The 25,598-nt window shown below is 39.7% G+C and overlaps 1 protein-coding gene across 2 annotated transcripts in view; it reads left to right on the top strand.

Annotated features, from left to right (window-relative positions):
* Positions 1-19,588, top strand: part of LOC126462677 (UPF0692 protein C19orf54 homolog) — a 56,970-nt gene extending 37,382 nt beyond the window's left edge. Inside the window, exons 4-5 of one of the 2 annotated variants that reach the window (XR_007585959.1) lie at positions 7,589-7,756; positions 16,807-19,588. Coding sequence is in view for 1 of the 2 variants with exons in the window: in XM_050096092.1 (XP_049952049.1) it covers positions 16,807-16,902 (96 nt within the window). In the remaining variant the exon portion in view is untranslated. The remainder of the gene's footprint in view (positions 1-7,588; positions 7,757-16,806) is intronic. The other variant, XM_050096092.1, reaches the window with a different exon arrangement.
* The last annotated feature ends 6,010 nt before the right edge of the window (positions 19,589-25,598 follow it).

The raw sequence follows: 25,598 nt of genomic DNA on the forward strand, positions 1-25,598 counted from the left end.
CCCCTCCCCCCTCTTTTCTCTCTCATGTCAGCCTTCTTTAGTATGAGTATGTATTGTCATGCTTTTTCAATTCTCTCGTCAAAATTTTCACCTTCATTTCCCATTTCTCCGTTTACAAGCTTTGTGCCCATAGTTTGATTTCATCTCAAGAAATGCAAATAGAGTGGCCGTATCTGGTACTGCAATGAACACTTTATTGAAATATCTCTTGATTTCTGGAAGAAATGTGACCCATGCTTGAGTGCTTGTCCCATAGTAATATCCTAAAGTATACACCCAAATGATGTGTATATCTTTCAGCCATATTCAATTGAATGATGTAAATCAATGAAAATTTTACTTTTATCCCATTCTTTGCCAAGTCATTCTTCCACATTGACTATGTAAATATTGTGACTTAATCTCAGAAACTACATTTTGGCGTCCTGCATTCTGGTATGCACAATTTCAGAATCTGGAGATACCATGTCATTGTGGAACAGTTAGTTGCATACAGTTGTATTTAGTGAATGTATCCAAAATACAAAGAAGTAACGTCCTCCAAATTGCCCTTTTGGTAGCGGTCTATAGAAATCCAAGCAGAGAAACTCTTTCGGCGCACATGGTTTTGTAGCCTGAAACTTACCACAAATCACAGTGTATGCTACATATGCTGGTGCAGGTCACAGCTGTTAATGATTGTTGCAATCCAGTTTTGTAGTGCCTTGCATTCCCTTTCAATACAAATAGTTCTTACAAGTTTTTGGTACTGATGTGACAAAGGTGACGATGGTACATTCTTTCAACATCCTCTACTAATTTCTCTGGTGGCTTCGATCCGTCACATTCTATGTGAGGCAGGTACATCTCTTAATTTTGCACATTAAAGCCATATTTAGAGCCATAAATCTGCACCACCAGACACAGTTGTGAATGAAGTCTTTTATCCTTCTTATGTTTGGCTGTAGGTGTTGTACTGTAACACTCTTCCTTCCCTAATTATGGAAAGCAGGTATGGTCCCACTTTGTCATTACCATGAACACCTCATCACTATGCCACAAATACTTATTATTACCAGTGCCCTGCACTGGGTTACAGCTGAGCCTGTCAGCTAGCTTGTTTTGTTTACCTTCAGAGAATCAAATCTCTAGGTCGTAATCTTGGATCAGCATTACCCAATGCGTGACACAGCTGCTTGTGAATCTGACAGACTTTATAAACATCAGCTCATGGCGGTTGGTATCAAGATACATCTTTCTTTCCACCATATAATTTCTGAATTGCTTGATAGCAAACACTGTGGCCAGTATTTCTAATTTTATTGTGGAATACTGCCTCTTCACATCTTGGTAGTTTTTGCCTGCATGTCACTCCTACCCACAAATTTCCTACATCATCAATGTGTTGTAAGCACACACCAAACCCTGTAATGCTTGCATCCCAATAGAGATGGAAAGTTTTTGTGTAGTGTGGCTGTCCCAAACACACACAGTCCTTAAATGCTCCCTTGGTGTTACTAAAAGTCTCCTCTTGCTCCTCACTCCATGTCCAATTCCTCCCCTGTTTGAGTAGCTCATCCAGTAGAGTCAATAACAGTAAAATTCAGCACATGTTCTGGATAAAAACAGCATGATCCTAAAAGCTGGCGATGCCCTCCTTTCTCAATGGTCTTTTCATGTTAACTAGTTTGGTGATCTTTTCTTTGCAGGACTAATGTCCTTTTGTGAAATTTCAAATCTGAGGAATTTGAAATGTTAATGCATAGCCTGGGATTACGTGGTCTCAGTGTGACTCCACATGCTCTGAGAATGTCAGAAATCTCACCCAGATGGTGCAAATGATTGTCAAAAGTAGGCAATGCAATTATAATATCATCAATATACACTGTGCAGAATGTTTTTAGTTCTAATATTAGGAATTTCATTATTGCTCACTCAGATGTCTAACTCTAGTCTTTTATGCCAGTGGAACTCTGTTGTACACACATTGGTTTCATTCAAGAACAAAAGTGCATTGTATTTTTGGCATGATGTGTCCAACTCCACTTGGTTGAATGCAGCATAATGTCTAGAGTGGTCAACCGTACTTTTCATTAAAACTGATGGAGGATATGTTGTACAGGTTCAGGTTGCACGCTGTATGTTTATAACCATTCATTCAGTTCTTTTGCATCTAAATAACATCGGACACTCCCATCCTTTTTTGACACAACTGTGATCAGGTTTACATATCCTTATGTGGCATGAGAGATTGTCTGCTCCATTACCTGTATTGTGTCTCAGGCTGTTTCTCTGTTATTTGACAGTAAAAGAATACGATTTGATACGTAGATCTTTGCCTTCAATAAAATGAAATTTGTGTGACATTCCCTCAGTTTTTCCTGGTACATATGAAAATTTGTGTGGGTGTTTTTTGATCACCTTGTTTAAGCAAATGTTGCTCCCATAGTCCATTTTCCATCCCTGCTCTTCACTGCATGTATACTGGTGCTATCACTTCCACCTGACTTCTAATCTAATCAGTGCTGCAAACTTGTCGTACTGTTTTTATCTCCTAATCCTGGTAGCAGTATTATACCTCTTGTGAGTGTTTTTTTTTTTGTCTGGTATGTAACCTTTATTCTCTTAAAAGAGCTTTGGATATTGCTGTCACATCTGATCTATTGTCAATGTAAGTTGTTACTTCAATGCCATTGGTGTTCATCTGAATCTGAGGACATTTAGTTTTGGACCACTTCATTTGTTTCGCAATCTATATGACCTATATCTTTGCTTTGTGCCTGTGCTTTCCAATATTTCACTCTTGTTATGTGCATTACTAATGGTGTTTCCTGGATGTCCCCTTTCAATACTCTACTTTGACTGAACAGAAAACTGTTGCCTCCTTCATGTAGAGGCGAACCCCTGGTATTTTTCCACAGTCACATCCCTCCTGTCTGCACTTAGTATTCATAGACTGATGATTTCTGTATGTCATGTTTCAATCTCTATAACCTCTGCTGAAATTTCGCAGGACACTTCCATTCAGTTCCTGTCTTCTGTCACAAGAGATGCTACGGGAACTATTGTTATTGTTGTGGATGAATCTTTGTAGTCTTGTACGTCCTCCTTGGTTATGTAATTTCGCAACTGCTGACCACTCGTATGCTTCAAGCCATTCAAAGATCTAAGCTCTTCAATAATGTCATTGATTGGTTTTGTGCCAACAAGTGCACATTGTCTGGAAAAAGTGACCTGGTAGCATCACATCACTCTTGTTCAGATGTTTTACAATGCAAATGACCTGCAAGAATGGCGAAGTGAAGAGACATAGATTGCCATATTCTGCCTTGAATCTGCATTGTATTGTCCGTTTTATGGCTAACTGTGCAGAAATGTTCCAATATAATTAAGTTAGAATGAGCAGTTGAGATCAAAATAATATTTGTTTATTTACCGGCTTCGGTTTATGTAAAAGCCATCTTCAGAATTCGTAGCTCCTATGGCCGGTGCTGGCAGCTCCTCGGTTGTCTCGTGATACCACAGTCGTACAATTGAGTGTATGATTATGGTATCATGAGACAACTGAGGAGCTGCCACCACCAGCCTTGGGGTGCCAAAAATTCTGAAGATGGCTTTTACATAAGTTGAAATCAGTAAATTAACAAATATTACTGTGATCATTAGTGTTCATTCTAACTTTAATATAGAATCAGGTCACTGTTCTCTCTAGACTATGTTGTCTAAATTTGTAAATGTTCCAATATGTTGCCAAGAACTTAACCTTAAGTCCTTGGTACATTGCCTGCTTCAAAAATGAGGCTGCGAACCACGCACATACCTTGCAGTCTAATGCTTGTTAGATTACTAACATCTTATTCCTCAGTAATTCCTTTTAAGTGAAAATATGCCTCAAGATTTATGAGAAGCGCTTTTGGCTTAAAATTTCTGTTCGCCTGTATCTAGGTAAAGGAATTTAAATTGCTGGGATACTTAAAAAGGGTGCATCTATGGTTATTTTTGTTCACAACACTGTCTTCCATCATAGTTATTTTCGTTCACAACACTATCTTCCATCATAAAGACCTCTTATTGGAGCTCTGTGAGGGCCTATAAAAATCTCGTGCTACAGTAATACACGCAGAGGCTTTGTTAAGTACATTTACACTGACAGCGATTTTGCTCTGTGTCTTTCTTACACTTCTATCATAATTCTCTTCTTTCTTTTCAGTCGCCGGTGTGTGTTCACTTTCTTGTTGTTGGGTTTCCGCCCGTAGATTTGCCTTCTGCTCTTGCTTAGAGTTCCTGTCAGTTTCTTCCAGAAATCTTTCATACCTCTGGCAAAGTCTCTCTGTGTCTTTACGTATTCCAAATTATTGTGTTCTATGAACTGTGCATCCCTACGATCAGCATTGTCCTTCAACATTGCAAACAACTCTCATAACCTTTTGTTCCACATTAAATTTTTGTATCCCCATGATTTATTTAATTCTACTCTTGCCACTCTTTCTGTCCTATACTGTCCATCAAACTTCTTGAATACTGAGACTCCATCACATTCATGTCAAGCATTGCTTCATCTGAATGCTTGTTGATTTCAGTTCCACGTCTCATAATCATTAACTATGTTCTGCTAGGCTACTGGAAATATTAAACACAAAAAGGTTGCTAATTTCTTCAAAAAAAAATCAACACAATGCTGATATGCAATGCTGAAATGACACAAATCGTACAGAATATCAAACACAGCAAATTACAATTGAAACAGCACTTCAGATGATAACCACTTTCAGATAACATACGACATGCAATTATACATCTTGTCCATAAATATGTTGATAACTACTTGCCATGTTTTTCTGGTAATTTATGTTAATATTACACAAAAATTACATTACTTTAGAAAAACAGTGTTTCAAAGCATTAAGAAATGTGCATAAAAACAAAAAATCACCAATGGGCAGCTAACAACAAAACGTGCCTCATGTTGGGCACAATTTAAGTAGTGATAAACTTTTTTTTGGCATTCGGTAATTTTATTTTATTTACATGAGACAGAAGTAGCACAAAACTAAATCATGTGACTACAATATTAATGGGAATACTACTAAAACAATAATTTGTCATTTACAGTGTAGATAGTATACATAATAAACTAAATGATATTCACACAGGAGTGAGCAACAACAACAATACTGCCTTCATCCTTAGTTTACTCTTTATCACCACATGACACAAGACGGCATGGAAATTGGTACTGGTGATCTATTGTCTGTTCTCTTCTGCATTCAAATTGAACCAGTTTCTTGGAAAGTTCCCATTTGACAAGCATATACTTGGATTTACCAACACCTGACCTTAGCATGTTCAATAATAGGTGGGCCAATATAAAGTACCTCGGCATTTGAAGGTATATTAAATTGCACTTAGTGTGGCATTTGCACACTAAATAAAGGATTGAGAGTGCCAGCCACAAGAATGCATGATGATCAGTCATGAACTTTTATTTTTTTTAGGAACAAAAGTGCTTTTGGAATGCAGCTATACAGGTACAATTTATAACTTATTATTATTAATGAAATGAAACAATAGCTTGCCTATTTTCAGTAAAAAGATTCTCATCATCATTACCTGGGTTTCAAATGCATTTTACCAGGTGGTGATAAGGCTGCTGGCAGCAGAACTGGAGGTTCGTGACATCTTGTGGTGGTGTGAAGGCAGGATGCGTGTGTGTGTGTGTGTGTGTGTGTGTGTGTGTGTGTGTGTGTGTGTGTGTGTGTGTGTGGGCAGCGACCAGGCTTGGATGTCCCACTTTGCAACAGTGGCACTCAGAGGCCAAATGTCCCCTCTTGTCTCTCTGCCAGGAAAATGTCTCCTTTGCTGTATCAGCAACTGGTGTGTTCTTTGCTGTATCGATGAAAAGTGTCCTCCAGGGCAATCTTGTGTTGTTCTCCAGAGCTCACTCCCTGGGTGTGTCCATACACTCGATTGGCTAACTCATCCTATGGCCAGTCAAATTACTGTTCAGTATCATTGTTAAAAGCTTTGTAACCACCACAATTCCCATGGCTGGACAACCACATGCACATTACTGTAGCTGGAATTCCTCTTGCCTATCAAACTGCAAGCTGTCAATCAAGAATGGACGTCCTATGACCTGCCAGCGTACCCATTTGTCACCTCTGCCACTGCCAACATCTCTATTCACTTCAGCTTGATAGTGTTTTGGCTCTGCAATAATTCTCAGAATTCTCTTGGCAGGAGAGTACATGCAGATGCTAAAAAGGCTATTTCTGACAAGGTGTCCTCTCACCTGGCAAATTGCATGTCATCCATTTAACATTGATGCCTCTCATCCTGTGGAGTTGCCCAGCTGCCACCTCCACATCTGCATCTGATAATCCCCTTTTTTTCCAGGCTGACAATGTTTGTTTGAGTTGGCTACATCTCCCACACTCATCATAGCAGGAAGACATCTGCGAAGAGTGTTAAGAATGTTTATTCTCGTGCCATACAATAGTGACCGAGTGAAATGCCCCAGGGGCCCCTTGGCCCTGGGCCCGTGCCTACAAAAGGTGCAACCAGTGCCTTTCTTGCGTGGCTATTGTATGGGAGTGCTGTGTCACCTGGTCAGTACATCACGAGATTGTCTGCTTCAATATGCACATTGTAGAATTAGATGAAGAAAACATTGATATTTCCATGAAGTTTGAACTAACAATCTCTGGCCGCAAGAGAGATTCAGAAATGTTGTAAACTGGACAGTCTTACAGAGGAAAACATTCAATATTTAATTCATGAAGAATATTCTGACATTAAAACTTGGAGGTTATGACGTAGAATGACTTAGCTGCACTTAGGTGCAGTTTTCTCAACAAATATTTCACTGCGTAATAGGACTGTATGCTGCAGTGAAGTTCCGGGCACATTCAAAATTTATATCCAATGTAAACCTGTTACGTTACACTATGGTTCTCTTCTGAAGTTTGCAGGTAGTTTCATTTCAGTATGCACCCTGTCACAGAGTGTAGGTAGTTTCATTTCAATGGTAGTTTCATTTCAATGTGCACCCTGTAACAGAGTGTGAACTTTGTTATTGTTTTTATGTCTCTCTTTTCTTCTGAATATATGGAATATGGTTTATGTAGAGAATTGTTTAGTTCTTGGCCTTGAATATGCCTGCTAGAACTGCAGAGCTAGATGGAATACAGTGTTCGTGAGAATGAAGGCAAATTTAGGAGGAGTTGTGTTCAAATAGGTAATGTAAATCATATTAGGCAAATTATGGGATTAATTTTCCTCCAAGCCATAGGTGGTTTGTTTTGCTATTTGTCTTTAATTAATGTGCTTTATTTCTTGTGAACTAATTGTTGGTAAGACATTTTAGCTACATTGTTTTTAAGAATCTCATTCCTAATCAGTTTAGTGTACAATGAGGAGTTGTACCAGATCACACAATCTGAAACAAATGAGAATTGATGTATGGAGCAATGTTTTCACCTACTTCAGTTCTCTCTGTTCCTCAAAGTTCATCAGATTCATCCAGCAGACAAAATGGTCTTAAACACCATGGACAACTTTTTCTTGCTTCAAAAAGAGGCTAAGACTATGTGATTTTGCTGGGTTTCAGGACATTTTGTAAGCCAGGGAAGTGAGCAAAATGATATATCAACCAAGGAGACTTCCAGGGAAACACTGTTGCACAATTTGCCATTCCCTTGCAGGATAATATATCAGTGTTGTCAGAGAGCCGTGTGTCTGTTGGAGGAAGAGTGGAGGTGAGGAACAAGAAGATGAGGTTAGTAAAACCAACACAGTCTTACCACAGCATACTCTTGATTGTCAGATGTGCCATGATTTGTCTTTATATGCAGTACTGCTCTTCAAAACATGGCATTATACTCTGATCTATTTCCCACCAATTCATTGTACTTACAATGTAAACATTCCAAGGTAAATTATTTTAAACAAGTGCTTATTTGTTTTGGATAAGAGAGCAATTCTAAAACTGAATTGGGGTTTACAGAATGTGATGAGATGAGATCATATAAGTGTTAATCATATTTAAAAGTTTTATACCTGTCTGAACAGCCCCATAACTGTTGGATTAAATTCTTTAATTTATTAACAAGTGGCAGGCCCACCCCTTTCTGCCTAGTAAGCCTGCAACTAAATTTATCTTCCACATGATTTTTAATTATTTTTCTTAGTGTACTGTAGCTTGCATTTTATTAGACTTAATGTGTGTGAGCGCATGTTTCTGCTTACATTTTGCAGAATAATGTAGGAGGAAAAGAAAGTGAAATTCTTCGCTAGAGACATTAACCAACATGAAGTTAGTGAAGTCTAATATTGTCAGGAAGGAGACAGCAGTCTTAATGTAATTTATTAACATAAAAAAATTATGGAAAAAAACTGTTTATACCTAGACCACAATTTTCAGTGTACAATTATAGAATGACAATTAGTTTCAATTGTTTTCTACAACCGTCTTCAGATTGTTCAAATCATAAAAAAGTGATGAAGAACATCATCATTAACTGTAGTCACACAATGAAATGCATTCAAAATGTGTGCCAACAACACTGACAGTGTGTGATCAGAAACTTCGTCATGAGCAAGCCAGTTTGTGAATGATAATCTTGCAAGATGATGGTAATAGAGAATGAAAATTGCTGGTTGCATTACTAAAACTTGCATCACATGCCCATGATTTGTAATTGTACAGTTGTAATTATAGTGAGAACAATGTATGCAATGGTACAAGAATTGTCTGCTGTTCCACAGCATGGCATTCAAAGGAGTGATCCAGCATGGGTCATGAAATAGTCACCTTTATAAAATGTGAAATGGCACTAGTTCATTCTGCCTGGCAAAAAATGTCTAGGCCAGGCAGACTGGAGTTCTGGCAGTGTTCTCCATGCCTCACAGCTGCTCCCCACCAACAGTTCCTGTAGTCATAAAGGAATGTAAGATCTGAAGATGATCTCATAGAAGATAGATCAAAACCGGTCATTTAAAAATGAAAGTAGACAACTTAAATACGATTGTGATAGTGTGCATCGAAATAAGTTTAAATATTAATAGATTGCTGTTTTTCCTAGAACAATGTTCCAAAAGAAATAATTTAATCAGAAGAGAGTTGTAGAAAACAACCAGAATTACTCATTGTGCTCTAGTTGAATATTGAAAATTGCAGTTTAGGCATAAATTTTTTTTTTTTACGCAAACATTTTAGTTCATATTATTTTATTAAGTTTGGTTCTTTCATAAATTTGCAGTTTACTTTGTTTTGCTATAAAGTGGCCTGTACACACAAAAGCATTTAAAATGAGAAAGATTTTTCTGGTTTGACAAATTTACTAATACATAAAAATCTCACTGCAACCAAAATAATACAAACTGCTTACAAAGTTTATTTAGAAAGAAGAAACACTTTCAGATAGAAACAGAAGGCAGAGTAGAGATAAGAAAAAAGGGATATAAAACTAACAGGAAACGCAGTAAATCTTTTCCATGTTCCATAAAAGGAATTGGATTCATAATTGTTGAAAAAAGCATGCTTCCTACTTTGTTCAACCACAGAACAGACTGCCTCCCTCAAAGATTTAAGTACTGCAGAGTTCCTGAAGTAAAGGAAGGACTATACTCTGAATTATGTTTACAAATTGTGATTTTTCGCCATAAGATCTGTACCATTGAGTCTAAATGGTTGGACAATTTGGCTGCTATGTGATTTACTCTCATTACTCAAGGTAATTTTACTATACAAATTCAGCATTTGCCTACTACATCTACATGTACAGGATGTCCCAGGAGGAATGGTCAGTATTCAGGAATATGACAGGAACAATAATTTGAAATAAAAAAACTTCATATGGACATATGCCCCACTCTGAATGGTTTCCAAAGTAGAACACGCTACGCATATATCAGGCTTGCAACTACATAGAACAACTTGGTGTAAACGGAACAGAATCTGATTTGGAAGAACTAAGTCCTCCATGTATAAATAGTTACTCTGCATTACGTGAGTGTGAATCTTCAGAGCAGACCATTATTGGCCACATTTTTGAGGAGTGTCCCAAGAGATGTTTCAGTGGAGACTGAGAGGATATGTTTGATGCTTCTCCAGCAATATTGGAATGGATAACCTCTCTTGAACATCACTCTGTAAGGTCAATTGGGACTAGAGCTTTTGCATATCTCTTTTATAGTTTGGTGTGAAAATATTGCCTTGAATTGTATGTATACGCATACAATCAATAATAAATTCAATGCAATCTTGGGAGAATATGGTGAGCTGCTTGTCGTAGTGCCTCTATACATTCTCTAATGGTGGCAGCAGCATCCACGATGTGACCAAGCAATTAATCTCACATAGTCAGCATTTGTTTGTACACCACAGACTATCCAACCTCTTAAACAAAAATCTAATCGTGTAAAATCTTGCAATCTTGGTGGCCTGTTAATTGTACTACCACAATGTACAAATTCTCTTAAAAAAATGTAATTCTGTCTCATCACTCCCTTTTTGAAAATGGCTGGACCTGTCAACATGTTACCGACCGTGTTGTACCAAACATTGTTCGAAAAATGAACTTGGAAGTTGCTTTCCACTGTAGTGCATGGATTTTTGTGTGGCCCTTTATGATTAAGTGTGTTGTTGATTCCAGTGTGACTTCATCAGTGAATAACGAATAATGATTGTTATTTAACAAATGACAAAATTCAAGTTGTGTGGCATTGTTGCCAATGACGTGGACATGCTGATTGTGAAATGGGTACGAGTTTTCTGCATGTAACATTTGTCATATGCATGCTCACGAGACATTGATACATGCAGAAAGTTGCCATTTGCTGATAGCAGGACTATGGTGCACTATTTCAACAACGTGTTGTTGTTCCTGTCCAGGTTGTTGAACAACACATTCAGAAGACAAGTAGGAACTTGAAAGAATACCTGCTTCATGCATTGTGCTGAAAAGTCTGGTAAACGCTCTGTAATAAGGGATTCAATGCGGCTGAAAGCTCCAATGGTATTCTTCGACAGCAGCAGGAGTCTTATCATTGTAGAAGCCCCAACGCACACAGTATCTGCATGTTCTACATTAGTGTAGCTGTGTGGCCAGCACTTGTACACACACATTGAACTGATGCTTATCTCTGATACTCTTTCCATCCCTCACTCTACTTCACTTGCAACACCCGTTGGAAACCGCATCTTCATTGGGTTAGTTTAATGGCAGAAAGGTGTCGTCATTGAGTGACAGTTGGAGGATATAAGATGACTTTTGCAAAATTCATTGTGATGACTGGCAGCTCTCTCTAAACTTAAGTTAATGCAGATGAGTATGAAAAACATCCCATAATGTTTGAATAAAGCATTAGTTGTGTGCTGCTTGGCACAGTCACATTAATTAAATGTCTAGGCATTATGCTGCAAAGAAAGATGAGATGGAATGTGCACCTAAGGATGGAAGTAGGGAAGGCATATTGTCAACTTAACGTTTATTAGAAGAGGAGACTGTGTGTAGAACACTAGAGCGACCTATTCCTCGGTACTGCTAGAATTTTGAGGATTCCCGGCAGGTCAGACTAAAGGAAGGCATAGAAGCAATTCAGAAGCGGGCTGTTAGATTTGTTACCAGTTGGTTCGATCAACACGCGAATGTTACGGATATGCTTAGTGAACTCGGATGAGAATCCCTAGAGGGAAGACGATGATCTTTGTGTGGAACACTACTGCAAAAATTTAAAGAACTGGCATTTGAAGCAGACTGCAGAATGATTCTAATGCTACCAGAGTACATTTCCTTGAGGCGTAAAGTCATTTTTTCCCTCACTCTACCATATTTACCCAAATCTAAGCTGCACCTGAAGGAAGGAAAAAAAAAATGCCTGAGTATAAGCCGCATAAAAAAAAAAAAAAGACTCGAAATTCAGGGGGGAGAAAGTTATGGGCCACACTTCAAAACCAAAACAAAGTTGGTTCATTCTAACACAAGATACAAATTAGATAGAATGGATCAAGGTAGAGCTACAATAGTTGTGTTTGACTCATAAGTTTAGCAGTCGAAACTTATTTCGTAGATTAATTTACGCTTTCAGACATTTAAAACCACTTGTCTGCATAGAATTTCCAGTCGTAGAAGATTGAAAAATCAGTGCGAGAAGTCAGTTGTCATGCTGCATTCGTGACTATATCGCTATTCAGCATAACAATAATACAAATGTAAACATTAAATGATATGTATTTTCTTTTGTGTTTGCTGTTTTCTCACTCTAGTTTGTTAGGTGGACAGGATTTAAATGAGGTAACAGTTAGTATGTAAAATTACATGGCGTAACATTTACATTCTTATAGCACAAAGTGTGTGCGATTCAACATTCATAGGCGACATCTCTTGTCACGGGGATGTAGTGTCATCCATATTGACACTTGAAGATGAGCAACACTGAATTTATGTTTCCTTTGTTGAAAGCTCTATTAAAATTCAATGATTGAAACTAGAATAAAGTAGTCTCGTCTTCTACTTTTTTATTTATTTTTACTAATGTAGAAGTTTTGGTGCCAGTATTTAGCCTCGCTCCTACAAAGCGTGCATATATAGCGCTCTTGTATTCAACGGCAAAATTTTGTTCTGGCAGCACCCAGTACCATTTTTCACAACTTCGATTTGCTGTGCACTCAATTCCGAGCTGTAACAGGTTTTTCGGCTCATGAAAAACAGAAAAAAAGTGTGACCAGAAAAGTAAATTACTTGTAATAGTAAAAGGTACCCACCACCATTCACAATACCCTGGCTTGTGGAGTATGTTTGTATATGTAGATGCAGATTGATACACCCTGTTCATGTTTTGTTTTGAAAATTAGTTCAAAAAGTACTGAGAATGAATAATTTCACACAGAAATTACATTTTTAAGGCATATCTAAATCAATTCACTACAGGTGCTCAGCCTTTGTCAAGGAAAACCTTTGCACAGTAGTTGTGCAGATTTATTGAGTATTGTAGGATTTAATTTTTGTTGTGAAAGGGAGCACTAATTAAAGTGACCAGTTCAACTCTGTTGGTGATTTGAGTAATGCGTAACCAACTCTTGGGATGCCCCCAAAGAAAAAAAATTCTAAAATGTTTCAATCAGTTAAACACACAGCCTCGCCAACAGGTCTTGCTAGTCTCATCCACCATTCTCCAAAAACAGTAAACTGTGTTTATGAATCAACACTGAAATATGCTGATTCTCCATCACAGTGGAACCAGAAGCTACTGCACTCAGCTGATGGTCAAACAGTTCCGTGAGTGTGGTACACAAAAACTGGTGGTAAGATGCTTCAGGTAATCGCACTGTCAAAAATGCAGCCACCCCCACAAAAAAAAAAAAAAAACCTTTGATAGACAGCAATCACGTATGGGTTCTTGAAGTTCCATGCATGACTCACTGAAGGATGTTTAAGAAATACTGTCCAATATATCATGTCAGGTTATAGCAGCTTACGTTATTTGATAAGTACATGTGTAGTAGTACCAAAAAATGTTGGCAGAAGGTGTAATGTTTGCTACTGGTGGGTGCAACTTGAAAATAGAAATTTACAGTGATAGAGATGCAACAGCAACATATTCAAGTTGAGTCTTGTGCTAAAATGGCAAGCCAAAAATTTACTGCTAGTGAAATGTCATCTTTAATTTCGGTACTGAATTACACAAGCATCCATAGGCATGGTCAGGCAGCACAGTTTGGGTAATATATAGCAAGGCAATTGTGAAGCCATGTGGTTAACCATGTGCTTTAGCATGCCGCTTCCAGGCTTTACAGAGGCACACAGATGTTGGATCAAATTCGCCTAGCGGATTAATGATGAGGACTGTGCTGGCCACACTGTATGTCATTTTTAGGCAGTGTCTCACATCCAGCTATGCGAATATCCAGCTGGCGCCCATGTTACACAATTCACAAATATTTCAAAAACGTTCTCACACTTCTGCGTAGGCTAACGCTAGATACAAACAGGTTGGGTACACGAATTCCATCCCAGGGTGGAAGGTATATGGCCACCCCCTACCACAGACAATACCAAATTCAAAATAACATGCAGACCTCCTGAAGACATGGAATAAGGCAACAAAAAAGAAGGTAGCAAGTAAATTTTAGACATTTTGTTTGAAGATAAGAGCAAACAACTAAACATGTGGTACATAACTTCCCATTACAGTATACCCAGAAAAGTCTTTTAAGTTGGAGGATAACAACAGCTAGTTGCAGTACTCACTGCTACTCAGCCATTATTGATTTTAAAAATGTGCATTTTGCTACTGTGTGATTGATAGTGTAGCAGATAGTAAAATTTATCAAATTGCAGAGTCTTTACAGTTTTTGTGAAAGCAGTGGAACCTATAGAGATATATTCAAATTATTTTGCACTAAAGATTTAGTATGGCAGTCACTTAACCCTACTATCACAATCTAAATGCAGTAGTCCATTACAAACAGTATTGTAAGGTGCTTAAAAAAGTTATTAGGAAGGCAAAAAGTATGTGGTATGCAGATAGAATAGCTAAGTCTCAGGATAAAATTAAAACCATATGGTCAGTCGTAAAGGAAGTGGCTGGTCTGCAGAGACAGGTCGAGAATATAGAATCAGTGTGTAGTGGGAATGTCCGTGTTACTGATAAGTCGCATATATGTACAGTATTTAATAATCACTTTCTGAATATAGCAGGTGAACTAAATAGAAACCTAGTCCCAACAGGGAATCACATAGCGCTCTTAGAAAAAAGTGTTCCGAGACTGTTACCTGAAATGCTCCTCCATGATACTGACAAGAGGGAGATTGAGTTAATTATTAAATCACTAAAGACCAAGAACTCTCATGGATATGACGGGGTATCTAGCAGAATACTGAAGTATTGTTCCATGTATGTTAGCCCAGTTCTTAGCCATATCTGTAACTTTTCCTTTAGGAGTGGTCAGTTTCCTGACTGATTAAAGTACTCGGTAGTGAAGCCACTTTATAAAATGGGAGACAGGGATAATGTTGATAATTATAGACCTATTTCTATGCCATCGGTGTTTGCTAAAGTTATCGAGAGGGTTGTATATACAAGGTTACTGCAGCATTTAAATTCACATAATTTGCTGTCAAATGTACAGTTTGGTTTTAGAAATGGCTTAACAACTGAAAATGCTATAGTCTCTTTTCTCTGTGAGGTTTTGGACGGATTAAATAAAAGGTTGCGAACGTTAGGTGTTTTCTTTGATTTAACGAAGGCTTTTGACTGTGTTGACCACAAAATATTACTGCAGAAGTTGGAACATTATGGAATAAGGGGAGTAGCTTGCAACTGGTTCGCCTCTTACTTTAAGAACAGAAAGCAGAAGGTAATTCTCCGCAATATTGAGAGTGGTAATGATGTTCAGTCCCAATGGGGCACTGTTAAATGGGGCGTTCCCCAAGGATCGGTGCTGGGGCCACTGCTGTTTCTTATTTATATAAATGATATGCCTTCTAGTATTACAGGTGATTCAAAAATATTTCTGTTTGCTGATGACACCAGCTTGGTAGTGAAGGATGTCGTGTGTAATATTGAAATATTATCAAATAATGTAGTTCATGAAATAAGTTCGTGGCTTGTGGAAAATAATTTGATGCTAAATCACAGTAAGACTCAGTTTTTACAGTTTCTAACTCACAATTCAACAAGAACTGATATTTTAATCAGACAGAATGGGCATGTTATAAGCGAGACGGAACAGTGCAAGTTCCTAGGCGTACAGATAGATAGTAAGCTGTTGTGGAAAGCCCATGTTCAGGATCTTGTTCAGAAACTAAATGCCGCTTTATTTACCATTAGAACAGTATCTGAAATAAGTGACATTTCAACACGAAAAGTAGTCTACTTCGCCTATTTTCATACGCTTATGTCATATGGTATTATTTTTTGGGGTAATTCTTCTGATTCAAAAAGGGTATTTTTGGTTCAAAAACGGGCTGTTCGAGCTATGTGTGGTGTAAGTTCGAAAACCTCTTGTCGACCCCTATTCAATAGCCTGGGAATTTTGACATTGCCCTCACAGTATATATTTTCTTTCATGTCGTTTGTTGTTAGCAATATTAGCTTATTCTCAAGAGTTAGTAGCTTTCACTCAGTTAATACTAGGCAGAAATTAAATCTGCATGTGGAATGCACTTCCTTGACTCTTGTGCAGAAAGGAGTGCAGTATTCTGCTGCATCCATTTTCAATAAGCTACCACAAGAACTCAAAAATCTTAGCAGTTGCCCAAACGATTTTAAGTCTAAACTGAAGAGTTTCCTCATGGCTCACTCCTTCTATTCTGTCGAGGAGCTCCTGGAAGAGCTAAGAAATTAAGCAAATTCCAGTGTTACATTCTTGATTTTCTTTATTTAAACTAACAACGTGTCAGCTGCATATGTTTCTTATATTTCATTTTATCTGTTTCTACAATCGTGTTATAATTTCATGTATTGACTCGTTCCATGACCATGGAGATTTCTCCTTAATGTGGTCCCACGGAACAATAAATAAATAAATAAATAAATAAATAAATTGGTATATAAGACAACTGACACCTCAAAAATTCCGTAATTTTAAATGCCGTAATGCTGCAAATGTAATGACCAAAGCCAATTTGATACAGTTATGAATAAAGCTTTTCAGCTTCAAATAAAGCTGGAGTAGTTAAAAAATGACCAACAACAATGCCTTCAACTATAACCTGATGGTTCTGTGTTTTGGGCTGACCATTTTAAATGTTCTTCAAATTGGATTGCAAACAGCATTTGTGATGTCATATAAGCTTACACTTGGATATGTGCCTGTTACAGATACGAGCAGCTGATGGCCGTGGATATGTATTGCCTCATGGTGGTGTCGCAGCAGGATTACGTGGACGTGCCATTCTCTTACATGGCCTCAATTAGTTTACTAGATATTTTGTGCACACCAGTGCCATAATCCATCCTTTTGTGCTGGGCATTGCTGCTTACTGATGGTTGTCACGGTTGATGTTACTGATACAAATAGTAGTTCTTTTAAATTATTAGTGTTCACTGAAGTTCTTCATTCACAGTTGTGTGTTGCTTAGAGTTAACTTCCTGCTTATAAGGAGAGAGATAAAGATAGGGGCAAAATGATTTCTTTACAGAACCATGCTTTTATTATTTAAGGTATTATTTGAATTTATTTCTGTTCTTATCATGGATCAAGATTTTTTACCTCACAGGCGTTAATTTGTGGCATTTAGACAGTGGATTTATTATGTAATATTTTGGTACTGATGTCAATTATTTGGTTGCCTTGTTTCTTCTGTGGCTGCATTATTTTGGGTATATTGAAATAAGTACAGTTACACTATGTGTAGTAGGCATTGCAGGTACATTGATTATTGGGATAGGTAATGGCTTACCTTCACATGCAGCTTAATGTCATTTAATTTTTTTAGTTGCTGTATGTGCCAACTTTGTGAACACTTAAATGTAAACCAGCTTACATTGTTAAACTGAACTAGTCTGATGCTACAAGTTAATGACGACAAACATGTAAACTAAAATATTCTTTTTTATTTTGTGGTATGTAATTTTCTCATCAGTCTTAAATGTAAAAAAGTTTCTGGGTCGATTAGAAGACAATACTGCAATTTGCAGATTTTTAAGTCGTGTATTGTAATATTTCAACGTGTTGTGCAGTATGAAACTGAATAGTCGTGTGTAATGGAATTTTTGGACTCATTGATAGACGTATAATACTCACCGAATAGCAATTAAAAGCAGCATTTCTAGCTGTGACACTATATTGTTGCAAAAATTTCTCTTTTGGCCATTCTTTTTTTGGTTTCTGGGATCACATGAATGTGATGACTTGAGTGATATTTGGTTTGCATCACCATTAACATTTGCAATGCTGCAATCAAGAGTTTTTGTCATTGTGAATGAGAACTTGCAAATATATGAAAAGGAATTACTTCAAAGTTTGTATTCCTGTTGAAATACATTTTTCTCATAATGTGATTTGAAATTGTGCACCACTGAGTATCATAACCATACAGTTCTTCAGCCTGCATTTAACTTCTCTTTACTTTTTTTTATTGCCTCATTACATTTGTAAGTCAGTTCAAAGGTTTGAGGAAGGCAACAACTTATCACCTCCAATAGGACCATGCTTCATAAAGTACTGTGGTGTTCAGACCAACCTTCAGGTTGATGACAGTTTTACTTTTTACTTACACCTGGAGCATGTCTCATTTTTCAGTTGCTCTCAGTGGTGTGGAACCATTATAGAAAAAATACTCTGGTGTCAATTAAGCTCACGTTCTTCCTTACGAAATGAACATGCCACCACCTTGAAACTGATGGTGTTAACGTGCTTCTTCTTCTTCTTCATTTAAAGCTAGTTTCAAATTTAAGGTAGAGTTGAATAAAAATGCATTTGATTCTCATTTATGTTATTTACAGAAAATATATAAAACTTTACTGAGTTTTATTGTATTGCAGCTTTGCTTTCCATTTGTAAATTAGCATACTCTAGTCATAATATTGTACACTAAAAGTACCAGTTTGTGCCACATTTTAAAGGCTTCCATCAATGGAGTATTGGAGTGAACATTCACGTCTTGCTGCACCAAGAAATTCTGTTGCTGTGTGTCCTGGTGCAACATAGTAAATCCTGTTTGTTTTCTGCTTCTTCTTGAGGATCTCTTTCACCACATATGTTTAAAGGCTAGTGTGATTTACATTTCATTCTGACCCTGCTCCCCTCCTTGACTTGTTAATTATTGTTTCCAAGTACTTAGAGTACAAATATACAGTTAGAGGGATGAGGTAGTACCGAGCTCTTCATTGGCTATATCCTTTACTTTACCAGGAAGTGATCTGAAGATGTTGCTGATGAATCTGGCCTACGCACATAGAGAAAGCAATTTTAATTTTAGAAGAATTGGCTTTTACAGAATATATGCACTGTATCTTCCTGATGTTACCTATTGTGACAACTGGACGAGTAATTGTTTTCGCTGTGCGTAATTTCAGGGTGTTAGTTTTGAATTTGTGATGTGTGTGTAACCTGTATTGTTACTGTTCTTCCATGATACGTGTATTTTATAACATATCTGCCTTTCATAATTAACAGTCTGTGATACAAAAGTTTTATGAACATTGTATACATGCATTAGAAGGTATTCAAGTGGACAGTATTTGCTTTCTTTCCAAAATAACAAAGTACTGTACTGTATTGGATTGTTTATATTTGAGTTTTTGTAGAATACAATGGAAGAAAATTTGACGCACTGTAGTTAATACTTGATATTGAATGTATATTATCCTTCGAAAATGTATATAAGGAATAAATATTTTATTTTTTTGTCGGTGTCTACTACTTTGACTTCTTATTAGAGCTGAAAGACTCTCTTTGGACATTGAGTTTATGATAATAAGGTAAGAGCACTGGTAAGCAGTGGGTAATGTTATAACTGCAAACAGCCATCACTGAATAACAAAAACTAGAAATATGTAAGACAGATGTACAGGGTGTTTCAAAATGAATTAACTGATTGTAGCCATTTATATCTATTGATACATGCTGCACAACAAGGATAAATTCCAGAATACCATATCTTAGTTTTTTCTGTGTTACGATCAGTTTGTAAATTCAATTGCAAAACAATATAAATTTACAATGCAATGAGTAGTGTGGGAAGAAAATGTGTGTTGATAGAATGAGGTGGCGTATAATTTTAGAGAAATACTGCTAGATGCCAGTTTATTCATTTATCATATTTATAACTTCAATCTGAAGGGGCATAGTGTCAAGTCAACAAAAAGTTTTTGTGTCTGATGTAGTTCAATGAGTAACTTGGTGATTACAATCCAGTTTCTGTTTTATTAGATTTTTAAATGGTTTGCCCCTGCCCCAGGGAAAAAAGAAGTAAATTGTCATTTCTTTTGCCAGCTTGAAGAGAGAGGTTTTCAGTGCAAAGCTAAGACTCAAGATTGACCTCTTGCTTTTTATTTGGGAAACCTTTGAGCAGAGATCACAAAAGTCTATTCACTATGCAAGCAGAGCACTTGCAATATCCCCTATGACTGTCTGGTGAGTGATGAGGTGACATTTGGCCTGCAAATCCTACCAGCTACTGTTAGTGCAAGCTCTTCATGTTGAGGAAGGAAGGAAATGTGTTGCCAGTCTTAGAAACTTGGAAGAGGAGAAGAAGACATGAATTATACTACAAGTGATTTTTGGTGATGAAGCAAATTCCATGTTGGCGGTTAAGTTGGACGCCTCAGGCTGTTACTGTCTGCAGTCTCTATCTTCCACCGGATGGTGATGTCCCGCAGCATGTCTTGGCTGCGCTGGTAGCCCAATTGCCGCCACCTTTTCTGTTACTGGGTGACTTCAATGCCCATAACCCTCTGTGGGGTGGATCAGTGGCAACAGGCTGAGGCAGCATTGTTGAGCAAGTATTGTCACAACTTGACCTTTCTCTTTTAAATACTGGTGCCTTCACACATTTCAGTGTGGCGTATGGCATGTACTCGGCCATTGACCTTTCGATCTGCAGCCCTAGCCTATTACCATCTGTCCAATGGAGTGTGCATGATGACTTGTGTGGTAGTGACCACTTTCCAATCTTTCTGTCACTGCCACAACGTCACTCTTCTGGGCGCCCATGCAGATGGGCTATGAATAAGGCTGACTGGGACTTGTTCACCTCCATTGCCACTATTGAGCCTCTTACCAATGATGCCATTGATGCGGTGCTTCACTTGGTCACCACCAGCATTGTTACTGCCAGAGAATCTGCCATTCCCTGTTCTTCTGGGTCCCCTCGGCGGAGGACTGTGCCTTGGTGGTCACCCGAGATCACCGAGGCGATTACAGGTCGCAGGCAGGCACTCCAGCGTCACAAGCAGCATCCCTCATTGGTACACCTCATTGCCTTTAAACAGCTCCGTGCGCAAGCCCGCCGCCTTATTCGCCAATGCTGGGAAAGGTATGTATTGGCCTCTGTACCTCTCCATCGCATGTTTGGGCCAAGATTAGGCGTACCTGCACTTTCACTGAATGGAGCAGTCTGTACTGACTCCGACACAATTGCAAACCACTTAGCGGAGCATTTTGCTCAGAGTTCTGCTTCTGCGAATTACCCACTGGCCTTCCGCTCCCTGAAAGAGCGGTTGGAACGTCGGAGCCTTTCATTTCACAAGCGCCACCCTGAATCGTACAATGCTCCATTCAGTCGATGGGAATTCCAAAGTGCCCTAACCGCTTGCCCTGATACGGCTCCCGAGCCAAATCGCATCCACTGATGCAAAAGTATAGGCATAAGTAGTCGGCATACAAGGAAACTGAGACAGATGTTCCCCCCGCCACAGCGAGCCCATTAATTGCAATTAAAAAGAGGCAGACACTTAAGACAGGTCCTTGCGGTACCCCATTCTCGTGAACTCGGGAGGATGCAGATGCTCAAACACCTCTCAGTGGACTGCCAGTGATGCCTCCCAAACCTTTTCAACTGTATCTGGGTTGAGGGTGAGTTCCTGTCACAATGGTGGGAAAGCTTCGTAATCCCCGTGTTGAAACCTGGCAAGGACCCACTGGAGGTGGACAGCTACCGCCCCATTAGCCTCACCAATGTTCTTTGCAAGTTGCTTGAACGCATGGTGAGCCAGAGGTTGAGTTGGCTACTAGAGTCTCAGGGCCTTCTGGCTCCGTCTCAGGGTAGGTTCCATAAGGGCCGCTCTGTCACCGATAATCTGGTGTCCCTGGAGTCTGACATCTGTACGGCCTTTGCCCGCCATCAGCATCTGGTCGCCATCTTTCTTGACATGCGGAAGGCATACGATACGACATGGCGACATCGCATCCTCTCTACGCTTCATGGTTGGGGTCTTCGGGGTCCGCTCCTGATTTTCATACAAAATTGTCTGTCGCTTCGTTCCTACCGCGTGCAAGTTGGGGCCTCCCATAGTTCCTCCTGAGTTCAGGAGAATGGGGTGCCACAAGGATCTGTCTTAAGTGTCTGCCTCTTTTTAATTGCAATTAATGGGCTTGCTGCGGCGGTGGGAACGTCTGTCTCAGCTTCCTTGTATGCTGACAACTTATGCCTATACTTTAGCTCCACTGTCCTGGCAGCTGCTGAACGGCAGCTGCAGGGCGCTATCCGCAAGGCACAGTCTTGGGCTGTAGCGCATGGCTTCCAGTTTTTGGCTGCCAAGACCTGCATTATGCATTTCTGCCAGCGACGCACTGTTCACCCTGAGCCACAGCTTTATCTTGACGGCGAACCTCTTGCTGTGGTGGAGATGCATCGGTTTTTGGGATTGGTTTTTGATACCCGGTTGACTTGGCTCCCTCATATTCGGCAGCTTAAACAGATGTGCTGGTGGCACCTTAACACTCTTCGTTGCTTGAGTCACATCAGCTGGGGTGCCGATCGGTCTACCCTTCTACAGCTGTACCAGGCGTTAATTCAGTCCTGTCTAGATTATGGGAGCCTGGCTTATGGTTCGGTATCCCCTTCTGCATTGCAGTTGCTAGATCCCATCCTTCACAGTGGGATCCAACTCGCCAGTGGAGCTTTCCGGACAAGCCCTGTCAACAGCATACTTGTGGAGGCAGGTGTCCCTCCATTGCGATTCCAGTGCCAACGATTACTGGCCGCTTATGCTTCACACGTTTTCAGCTTGCCCGGGCATCCCAATTACCATCTCCTGTTCCCTCAGTCTGTCGTCCATCTTCTGGAACAGCGGCTCCGGTCAGGGTGTACGATTGCGGTTCGCGTCAGAGCTCTTCTCTCTCTGCTTGAGGTTATCCCTCTTCCACTTCTTTTCTGAGCCCCTCTGCGTGTACCCCTGTGGTGCATGCCCTGCCCATGCCTTTGGCTCAATTTGGCACAGGGCCTGATGGACTCGGTCCCTCCTGAGGCCCTCCGCTGCTGCTTTCTTTCAATCCTTGCCGCGTTTCGAGGCTCTGATGTTGTCTATACTGATGTTTTGATGGTTGCTGGTCTTGTTGGTTATGCTCTTACTCCAGGGGATCATTATGAACAACACTCATTGCTGGCTGGCTGCACTGTTTTCACTGCCGAGCTGGTCACCATCTCTCGCGCCCTAGAGTATATCTGCTCCTGCCCAGGTGAGACCTTTGTTATCTGTAGTGACTCCCTGAGTGGTTTATGAGCTATCGACCGGTGTTTCCCTCGCTCTCGTGTGGTGATGGCTATCTAGGAGTACCTCCATACTCTTGCCCATTGCGGCCACTCTGTGGTCTTTGTGTGGACCCCGGGTCATGTCGGCATCCCGGGAAATGGATGTGTTGACACGCTGGCCAAACAGGCTGTCAGTGCACCAGCCTTGGAGATTGGCCTGTCGAAGAATGACCTCAGGTCAGTTTTGCGGCAGAAGGTACTTAGCACCTGGGGTGAAGAATGGCGCACACTTCCTTCACCCAACAAACTTCGGGCCATCGAGGAGACTACTGGTGCGTGGCACTCCTCCTTGCGGGTCTCTCACAAGGACTCTGTTGTCCTCTGCCGGCTGTGCATTGGGCACACTAGAATGACACACAGGTATTTATTGCACTGCGAGGACCCACCTTTATGTCGCTGCGGGTCAGCTTTGATGGTGGCCCACATCTTGTTGGACTGCCCGCTTTTAACTCCGCTCAGACAGGCTTTGCGCTGCCTGATACGTTCCTGCACTTTTATCAGATGACATTGCGATGGCAGACTTAGTTTTGAGTTTTATTCGTGCAGGGGATTTTTATCGCTTGATGTAAGTGTTCGTCCTGTTTTTGTGTTGAGTCTGGCCTTTGGCTTAAGATTTTAGACTGGGGCTTTTACTGCATTTCTTGGTGGTTGGCTTTTCCATTTTTGTTTCTATTGTTGGCCAACCACTGTCACACTCGGTGCGATTTTAATTCCTTTTTTCTGGTCTCTGTGTTTTTTTGACCTCTGTCATTTCTTGTTCTCTGTCATTTCTTGTTCTCTGTCATTTCTTGTCATCTCCATTGTTTGTTTTTATTCTTTGTAGGTATTTCAAGTTTGTGGAAAAAGAGACCGATGGCCCTAGTAGTCTGGTCTCTTCAATCCCACAAACCAACTAACCAGCTTAACATATATACATGGGGACTTCAGATACTTATCACAAAATGCTGCAGATGTGACTTTTTCCACAACTTTCCATGCTCCAGTTGGATGGAGCTTTACACTGGCACAACGACATACATCAGGTCCTCAATCTCACACTGCCTCAATACTAAATGAGATGTGTGATACTTCCTGACATCCTTGGTCTCAAAAAGCTCTCTAGACATGACAACATAAAAATCTCTTTTGAGGGTGGTAGAGGAGTTTATGGAAAGGAATGGCTGTTTTTTTTTTTTTAATTTCACTTTGGGTGTTGACAGAAATGAGCTCAAAAACAGAAAAGAACAGCAGCAACCTCTGCCATAACATGCTGTGTGACCGAGCGAAGTGGTGTAGTGGTCAGCACACTGGACTTGCATTCCGGAAGACTATGGTTCAAACCTGTGTCTGGACATCCGGATTTAGGTTTTCCATGACTTCCCTAAATTGCTTCAGGCAAATGCTGGGATGGTTTCTTTGAAAGGGCACGGCCAACTTTCTTCCCCATCCTTCCCTAATCTTACGGGACCCCAATCAACATGGTGTGTGTATGTTTGCTCATTACAGAGAGATTCTTACCTCACATGTAACACCTGCTACAAAGATAGTAGCTGCTCTCGTGTTTCAAAAACAATGGATATTTTTAACGGCAATTTGAATGATGTTTCCTCTTGTTTCACAAATTGTACTGCTGTTCCAAAGTGCTGGATTTTTTGATAACATCTGACAACTGCTGCTCAGAACTGGATAAAGTACTTGGTACTTATGCAGTGACCTCGATTATCTGCTAGGTTGTGGTATAACATACACAACATAACTGTTTATTTCCACTTTTTGTTTTTAAAATGAATATTTTTTACAGACGTGTCAACATACTGAAAATTGTCTGTCTTTTCGAGAAAGTCCTTCTTCTGAGCCAATAAACATTCTCACATTATCACTGTTGCCTCCCAGTGCAGTGGCTGCCTATTAGGAATAGGAATGTCCTTCACTCTACAGTCTTGAGAAAAATAGACAAATTCTTGACACTTTCATATAACATCCCAAGAGAAAGTGAACAGTGTTGATCCACTTCAGCTTGCCTTAGAGTAACAACATACTGCTTTCTAGGAACACAGTTGGGTTATTTCAGATTACCGCATTTCTTTTGTTACACAGTTTGTGTGTGTGTGTGGGGGGCGGGGGGGGGGGGGGGCGCGTCTGCGTGCGTGCGTGCGTGCTCCCGCACACACACACACACACACACACACACACACACACACACACACACACACACACACACACCTCATCTACTGCACATACGTATCCCTTCTTCAGAAGTGCCCATGACAGAAGTCACAATATCACTCACACTTACATCTGCCTCACGTAAAACATTTTGAAGTTTTTCCCCTGGTAGGTACTTACCTAATGCTGATTCACCATAAATTACTTGTACATGTTGAAAATCATCAGATTCCCCTCTCCTGTGCATTACTATATTGCTTATGTCAGTGC

The sequence above is a fragment of the Schistocerca serialis genome, chromosome 1 (assembly GCF_023864345.2).
Source record: "Schistocerca serialis cubense isolate TAMUIC-IGC-003099 chromosome 1, iqSchSeri2.2, whole genome shotgun sequence".
NCBI lineage: Eukaryota > Metazoa > Arthropoda > Insecta > Orthoptera > Acrididae > Schistocerca > Schistocerca serialis.